Source organism: Pristiophorus japonicus, chromosome 1 (assembly GCF_044704955.1).
Source record: "Pristiophorus japonicus isolate sPriJap1 chromosome 1, sPriJap1.hap1, whole genome shotgun sequence".
Lineage (NCBI taxonomy): Eukaryota > Metazoa > Chordata > Chondrichthyes > Pristiophoridae > Pristiophorus > Pristiophorus japonicus.
In genome coordinates, this window is record NC_091977.1 from 45,525,957 (window position 1) to 45,534,811 (window position 8,855).

Here is an 8,855-nt window from a genome sequence, read left to right on the forward strand (position 1 = left end):
AGTGGCGTTTGCACCAAAGGGTCACGACATTGCAATTATTTAAACGTAACCCTTTTCAAATTCGTCCTTTAAACGTCCCCAGTGTACTTTGATATCTTCTTTTGACAACCATGGCGCCTTTTCTGAACTGTGACACAGGAAATTTATCGAGTCGCACCAATGCGAGTTGCTCTGGCCCCTGCTCCCCTCTCGCGATATATGGGATGCTTATATTAGGTGTGAAGGAGTAGACTCGTCCATTTGGTCCGCTGCAAATATTCCGGAGGTTGCTGATAGCAGTGGGAGCGCTATTTCTCTCCTGTTTCCTCGCCAGAAAGGTCTTCTTCACGCCTCCAGATGAGTGAATACGCGATCAGCTTCCTCAAGGACTTTCTGGCCGGCGGGATTGCGGCTGCCATCTCCAAGACGGCAGTGGCGCCCATCGAGAGGGTGAAATTGCTGCTGCAGGTAAGGGGAGAGCTTAAAAATTCACCGACTAAAATTTGAGTTGTAAAACACTCCGTCAGATTGTGAAATACACAATCCCGGTTGAAATGAACTGCCAACAACACTGAAGAGTGCAATGAAACCGAGAGGATTAAACCCAAGTAAAAAGTAGCCTAAGTGGCTGGCTATAAAAAGACACGATTGCCTCATTGACTCCCTGGATGACTTTCCAGCGTCTGTTTTTAGAGTCAGCTTATAACATACTGATAAACTCCAATTTGTTCCTATTAGTTTAACACGAGCAACTTTGATAGTAGCAATTCACTGAAGACATTGGGGACATTTCCGAGCGCATTGGTTTGGTCTTGTTGCATTGCGTAGGGAGTTGTAAACCAGCTTGATACAGAATTGCAGTTTGGATAGTAGGACCCATCGAAATGTTATTTAACTGGTCCCAATTAATGTAAGCACTGGCGGCTCTTCGGGACCCTGAAGCCCGTTGAGATGTTCGAATTCAAGTGTAGACTTTCCATCCTCATCACTGCGGGTCTGAACAGGGAGAGCAAATGACTGTGTCTCGTCTTGAGTTTTTTTTAAACACGAGGGTCATTGAAAAGTTTTGCATCGACCTATTAAAACAAATATTGGATCGGAATCAAACTTTTTGTTTTAAAATATCAAATCCGGATCGGTGATTGGGCACTGGACATTCCGGGGATGGAGGAGTCCGATATCTGTTCATTACATGAGTATAAATTGGTGGGCACAAGACCCGTGACTGCGCGGCAGCTGTCCCAGAAACCTCGTTTAAACCCGACCCCGCTCAGACCGGAGGGAGCTGATGTCCGATGCTTGTCACACAAGTTAACTTTTCATTAAGTAAAATTGTTGCTTGGCAAAATAAAGACTTGGATTTATATAGCGCCTTTCACTACCACCAGACGTCTCAAAGCGCTTTACAGCCAAGGAAGTACTTTTTGAAGAGTAGTCACTTGTGGGAAACGCGGCAGCCAATTTGTGCACAGCAAGCTCCCACAAACAGCAATGTGATTTTTTTGGTTTTGTTGATTGAGAGATAAATGTTGACCTGGTCACGCACACCGTCTTGATGGTGTTTCAATGATGAGACCCAGAAGCTGAGTAATGTATGGGGCAAATGCACCAAAATCTGGAACCGATTTGGCACTGGGCTGTCAGACATTAAGCCAGGCAGATTTGGCGTTTGCTTTCGAAGTATTTGTCTCCAGGACTCCTTTCCTGTTTCTGCCAAGATGCACTTGAGTGTTAGCCTGGATTTCTCTGCTCAGGTCTCCCACTCCAGAGACATGAGCACAAATATCTAGGCTGATGCTCCAGTGCAGTACTGAAGGAGTGCTGCACTGTCGGAGGTTCTGTCTTTCCGATGAGTCATTAAACCAAGGCCCTATCTGCCCTAAGGTGGACTTATTGGCCCAGAAATTGTGGCCGGAGACTTCCCGAGAGTGGATACCTCCGACTGCAATAATTTCTATGAAAGCACCTGGTGGTCCCAGAGGTTCGGCGACTTACAGTTCTGGGGCTTTGTGAAGGTGCCTATGTATCCCAGGATCTCTGGGATCATGTGGGCTGGCCCAACCTATCAGAGTATGGGGATCCCCATTCATACTTTTGGTAATTTCGTAAATAGCCCAACTCTCTGCCCATGGAGGCCCTTTTCTTTTGCATGTGTGCAATCTGTCGAAAGATATTTTGACAGATGGCAAGTGCTGGGTTTAGGCGCGTGTGCTTTGCATGCCTAAACTCGGAACTTGCGGTGACCCCACAGGTGCGTGCGCACTTTGTATGCACCTGTGGGGAGTGCGATTTCAGGCCCAAAATATCCCACTGCACTATTTTGAAGAAGAACAGGGGAGTTATCTCTGGTGTCCTGGCCAATATGTATCCCTCAATCAAAGTCACTAAAAGATCATCTGGTCATTATCACATTACTGTTTGTGGGAACTTGCTATGTGCAAATTAGCTGCCACGTTTCCTACATTACAACAGTGACTACACTTCAAAAAGTACTTCATTGGCTGTAAAGTGCTTTGGGACCTCTGGTGGTTGTGAACTGTGCTATATAAATTCAATTCTTTCTACTGTGATTCCAGTTCAAAAAAAACTTATCGGTGAAAATCGGCTTGCCATTTGAATGGTGTTGGTTCAATCAGTAAAAGGGCTCGTGTTTAAATTGAATAATATAGCTGCACACTTTGAATTAGCCGTTAGAGTTTCTAACTCCTTTTTGTCAGAGGCAAAATTTAACTCCTTAATCACATTTTACCCTATCATTTTTGCTTCTCAGCCCAGAGCAGAGATCATTGGCTGATTTCATTGTCTCTTAGATAGTTCACCTGCTTCGATACCCTCAACTGAGTTCGCGCTTGTTCACAAAATAAGATGAAGACGGCTCTTCATCGCATTGGGTCTTGTACTTTCGGAATACCATACCTACCCTCTTCCTGGTACAGCTTCTAACGGTTCCTTAAACGAATCCTTGGCCTCAACCGCTCTTCCAGGCAACCTGTTCCAGTTGTTGAACGCCCACTGTGTTTTTAAAAAAAAAAAAATCTTCCTCATTTCTGACCCAAACTTGCCGTCCATAAGCACCAAATCTGTGCTCTCTTGTCCTACTGCCCTGGCATGGCTGACAGCATTGCTTGGCATTCACTTTCACTAGCCCATTAAACATCATGTATCCTCTCCAGTATTTCATTTCAAAGCTGAAACGGTCTAGCGGACACATGCTTTTTTTATATAGCTCTTCCCATTGACGTTGGAAAGCAGCTTGGTGACTTTTCCTTTGCACTGTCTAAACCGTGTTTCCCCACTGTCCAACCTTTCGAAAGTATGTCATTGGCTGTAAAGCTCCTCGGAACATCCTGAGGTCGTATAGAAATACAAATTATTCTCTCTCTTTCCATATTTCTGGAATCCAAGCTCACCAATGTAGTCATGCATTCTGATATTGGCCCTGTGTTCCTCGAATTAATTTTAATTAATTGATGGGACGTTTTTGCAATGACAGTTAATGTGGGGAAGGGTCAAAGAAGCAACTTGTAATTGGGGCCCAAGGTAATGATGATGATTTTTTTTTTCTTGCCGTTTTTAACTCCTTCAGGTCCAACATGCCAGCAAACAGATCACAGTAGACATGCAGTACAAGGGAATCATAGACTGTGTGGTCCGCATTCCCAAGGAACAGGGATTTCTATCCTTTTGGCGTGGGAACCTGGCCAACGTAATCCGATATTTCCCAACTCAGGCTCTCAACTTCGCCTTCAAGGACAAGTACAAGCAGATCTTCCTCGGGGGCGTCGATCAGAAGAAACAGTTCTGGCGTTATTTCGCTGGGAATTTGGCCTCGGGAGGTGCTGCCGGAGCCACCTCCCTCTGCTTCGTCTACCCGCTGGACTTCGCCCGGACGCGGCTGGCGGCCGATGTGGGCAAGGCCCAAGTCGATAGAGAGTTCACCGGCCTGGTCAGCTGCATCACCAAGATCTACAAATCGGATGGCATCAGAGGACTGTACCAGGGGTTTGCCGTCTCTGTCCAGGGCATCATCATCTACCGAGCCGCATACTTCGGAGTCTATGACACCGCGAAAGGTAAGGAGATAGCTGTTGGGAGTGTTGGTGAATGTTTAAATACATACATACCAATAGCGAATTGATCTTAGTTTATAATGATGCATTTGAAAAATGGAGTTCACTAAAGTCACTAATAATCTTTAGAAAAACGCAGAAATGAAGTTTCTTAATTGTTGGATGGAGATTACCTTTTTATTGCAGTACATAATTTTTTTAAATGACTCCATACGTTCACCCTGTGATGACCCCTTCCATTAGCAAAACCTTGTCAGATTACTCTCCACTTCACCAAAGAGAATGTCCGAACAAATTATCACATGTCCTAAAGGGTAGCAAACACGAGCCAAATTCGGAAGTGGAACGTGGCCCATTATTCCCTTGAAAATGGAACAATTTGGTGTTAATTAAGGAATATCTTCGTTACATCCTTACAACCCTTTAGAAACTTTGGTCACTTTTTTCCTAAATGCATATCCATCTGCACTTGCATCCACTTTCCATGACCAGATAACGCAACCTACAGGTTTATATTTTGATGTTCGTTGTAAAGTTCTGATCATCTAATTAATGTAACTATTCCATGCCATAAAGTCCATTCCATGCTGTTGGCTCCGAGCTGGACACTATAATGGCACTGTTTAATTTATGCATTGGAGTGAAGCTGTCCTATTAACGAGTAGATCTAGAGGAAAGATAGGTAACTATAATGGGATCTTGCCAACTAAGGGGGAGTGATTGGCTATCCCTGGGGTGTCAGTTTCCCAGAGGTCAGTATACTCCAGGGTGTAGAATTGGGTGGTATCCTCTTGGCAGAGGAAGGAGGGGGCAAGAAGGGACTGAAAACAAATTGCTTTTTCCTCCAGCTGTCTGCATCAAACACGATTCCCACGACCCTGGTGCTGTTCCAGATGAAGGCCAAAATAAGTCATTATTAACCATTGGTTTCTATAGACACGCATGTCACAGTCAAGTCTAATATTTATCAGTGAAAAGGAAACCAGTGAACGAACTCAAGCTTGGGCTTTTTAATCATCAGGTATGATGCCAGATCCCAAGAACGTGCACATTCTGATTAGCTGGATGATCGCACAAACTGTGACCGCAGTGGCAGGGCTGGTGTCCTATCCATTTGACACTGTCCGTCGGCGTATGATGATGCAGTCAGGTCGTAAGGGAGGTGAGTATGAACCTGAAATTACTCTAATGTTAACCTGTTTTAAAAATAGTTACTGCAAATAAAGTTAAGTAACGCACTTGCATCCAAAATCATTCTGGTGAGATTGAATAATAAATTGGTCTTTGAGGGTGTAGCGATCACATTGACTGGAGTTAGACCGCTACTCTGCCATTCTCCGCTTTCCTTTGCGACAATGAAGCCTGTTCGGTCTCAAAGATGTCATAGGTCACCGTGTGGTGTGCCCAACAGACATTCTTCTGTGAAACCGAACCACCAGAAGCTGCGAGTTATATTGCAGCCTGTGGCCTGGAGTTTAATTTAGGTTTGAAAACCACAAGTTGAGTCCCATGGCAAATCTAAAACAAATGTGTACTATCACGTTCATGTTACTGGAAGCCGACACCCCTTTAGCTTGATGCAAAAGTGGCCGCAGTCTGTATTTATTCCTGTCCTGTTGCTTTCCTAACATATGGCCTATGTCTTTTTAATTTTTCCTATAATTCAAAATGTACTTCATAGAATTGTAGAACTTTACGGCACAGAAGGAGGCCATTCAGCCCATCGTGCCCATGCTGGCCTTAAAAGAGCTATCCAGCCTAATCCCACTTTCCAGCTCCTTGCTCCTCAGTCCTCAGTCCTCAGTCCTCTCCCCATACCATTCATTAGCCCTCCTTGCACAATATTTTCTACATTTCCTTCACCCTGCTGTAGAGATATGCTTTCCTCCATGATCAAGATTAGGAAATTATTGCATGAGGAACATAGTTGCAAACACATAACCATCACCAAGTGATACAATGCAGTAGAACACCAAAAGATGAAGTGTTGTTCCTGAGAAATATAATCATATATCGTAACATGTTTTACCTTGGTGTACTCGCATACATTTTGTCAGACTTGGGAGCGCACAGAAATAGAAAAGTGACTGTTCAGGATGGTCTCTCCCCCTCAATCCCAACACAGTAAGAGCAGGCACAGACATTGGTCCGAATGGCCTTTTTTTCATTTCTGTACACTTCAGTGGTGCTAATGAACAACCCTTGCTCCACTACAGGCGTCTGCTGCTCTGCGGCCTCTTTCAGCAAGATTGCCACTTAATGCTGTGGATCCATGCCCACTAGAAACAAAAGTGTGACTGCTCAAACTCCTTTCCCACAGGTCTTTTGCAGCCAGTAGACAAATACATTTTCATTGCATAATTTTAAGCTGATTGAATTCAGACCAGAGATGAAAAGCCAGGGCCTAACCTACTGAACCACCCAGACACCAGCCTTTTATTTTCATTAAGTGAAGATACATCTATCTTCTCCCATTCAGCAATAACAACCTAATATAATCACAACCCAAAAAAAATCATTCATTGATGGGTTAGCACAATATGTCAAAGCACATTTATTTGATAGATTTTATTAAATATATGCTAAAATAAGATTTTAACACACAACATAATACCTTTCTGAATTTTATTAAATTATAACATACTTAAAACAATATTCTAATGACCAGTGGCAGATTATTTCTTGATAAACCAGCATTAACAATGTGACCAGACCATTAATACTATGCTTGGCCATCATCTTACATCAAAGATGTGAAGTGCTAGATTGCTACATTGTTGGAGCTCCAAAGAACTGTGCTATAAATTTGTGCCTACAATTCCCCAGATGGTGAGTTACTGATCTGTCAAGCAAGGCATATCCCCACAGGAAAGGAGGGACAGATAATCATCCTAGTTGTTGAATCTTAGTGGCTGGCTATACAGCAGCATCACCAGACACCTGAGAGCAGGTTACTTGCTCATCCTTTTTGAACAGGAAGTTGTGGTGCAGGACGATTAAAAAAAATGAGGACGAGGAAATATACAGTGGAAATAAGGGATATGGAATATATCTGCAATAAGCACTCTGCCTACCATCACTAAAACCAATTATGCCTTACTAACAACGCACAAAAATATTGAAAAGCTAATTATTATAAAATACCAGGGAGTCCGTTCAAGAGAATGAATTAGCAACTTGTCAGTTACATAAATAATTACAATGTTCAAGGGATGGTTATAATGTTCTCTCGTTTAAGCTGACTCTTCACTTAAATTGTACTAATTCCCTCGTATTCATTATTGTGCATTCTTCAAAAGAGGAAGTCCAATATTAAGATTATTTAGGTTCAAAGATTATTTGGGTATTAGTGATAGTGCTGCATATCCTCAACCTAGCCAGTTTGATTCCATCAAAGAGAAGAAACATTGGAATCCAATACTTGAGATGAGAGGAGGAGAAATGTCTTCACTCTGGTAGTCAATCTTTGGAATTTTCTACCCAGAGGGCTGTGGAGGCTCAGTCTTTGAGTATATTCACGATAGAGATCGATAGATTTTTGGATATTAAGGGAATCAAGATATATGGGGATAGTGCAGGAAAGTGGAGTTGAAGTAGAAGATCAGCCACGATCTCATTGAATGGCAGAGCAGGCTCCTAATTCTTATGTTCTTATATTCTTACACAATGACTGGAGTATATATTGTAGTGAGTAGATAATACATCTTCTAACATTATTGTTATATTGTCCTAACAGCTGATATTATGTATTCGGGCACAATGGACTGCTGGAAGAAGATTTTTAAAGATGAAGGACCTAAAGCATTCTTCAAAGGTGCTTGGTCGAATGTATTGAGAGGAATGGGTGGTGCTTTTGTACTGGTACTGTATGATGAAATCAAGAAATTTGCCTAAGATCCAACAGCATCCCGTCCCCCACCACTGAAAATTATACAAAGTTAGAAAACTGTAATATATTGTAGCAGGATCAATGGCTTTAACAATGGTGACTGCACCTTTTGAGGAATCCGATGTCTGGATAAAAGCAGTTGCAGGTTGGGGAGTCATAACGAATGTGAAAGGGATTTATGCATTATCAAAAAGTCAAGGTCACCCTTTGGGTTTGTCATCCATGTATTAAATTCCATAGCCTTATCCCCATGCAAACTGTACATATTTTACTTCTGGGTTTATGTTTTTTTTCTGTGGGTGGTGATAAATTTCTGTATTTAATACAAGTAGTCCAGGAATGGTTATATTCTAATTACTACAGATATGCACATTGCTTAGCATTGATCCTAAGTAAAACAAATGTATTTATGGTCCTAATTAAATCAAATGTATTTATTAAGACTGCGTAATGTATACAATTTTCAATAAAACTTCCTGATTTGAATTGAGCTGGTGCTTGTATTGACTTCTTGAAATATGCATATTGTTGTGAACATGGAGTGTGCTCACACCTCTTGCTGAATCAAGAATGGGATTATCAGCAAAGAGTGGGTAATGTTGGATGATGAGTGGAGGAGGTAGAGTCATCCACTACAGCACAGATTAAGCAATTTTGAAATGAAACTAGATGACCATCAATTATAGCCTTTGTGAAAGCCCATATGATAACTGATGGAGAGGACAAGAAAGAGTTGTCAAGGCAGCAATTGTATAATCAAAAAAAAAAAGTGACATTAAAGTCAAACACTTGCATTCAACTATTCACTTATTCCTGGCCTGAGGTATTAACAACAAGTTGTGACCATTACAGGGACAAGCATAAATGTTGGCCTTTATCACAAGGGAGTTGGAAATCAAAAGTGAGCAAGTAATGCT

General features: G+C 42.1%; 1 protein-coding gene across 1 annotated transcript; it reads left to right on the forward strand.

The window, feature by feature from the left end:
• The first annotated feature begins 229 nt into the window (after positions 1-229).
• On the forward strand, positions 230-8,428 carry slc25a4 (solute carrier family 25 member 4). Its single transcript, XM_070878962.1, has 4 exons — positions 230-447; positions 3,566-4,052; positions 5,071-5,211; positions 7,786-8,428. Exons 1-4 carry the CDS (start codon positions 337-339, stop codon positions 7,941-7,943), a joined length of 897 nt encoding a protein of 298 aa, XP_070735063.1. The 5' UTR covers positions 230-336; the 3' UTR covers positions 7,944-8,428.
• The last annotated feature ends 427 nt before the right edge of the window (positions 8,429-8,855 follow it).

Coding starts and splice junctions, on each gene's coding strand:
- slc25a4 (XM_070878962.1), top strand. CDS start 337: ATGAGTGAATACGCGATCAGCTTCCTCAAGGACTTTCTGGCCGGCGGG. Junction 448..3,565: donor GGGTGAAATTGCTGCTGCAG/GTAAGGGGAGAG, acceptor TAACTCCTTCAG/GTCCAACATGCCAGCAAACA. Junction 5,212..7,785: donor GCAGTCAGGTCGTAAGGGAG/GTGAGTATGAAC, acceptor TTGTCCTAACAG/CTGATATTATGTATTCGGGC.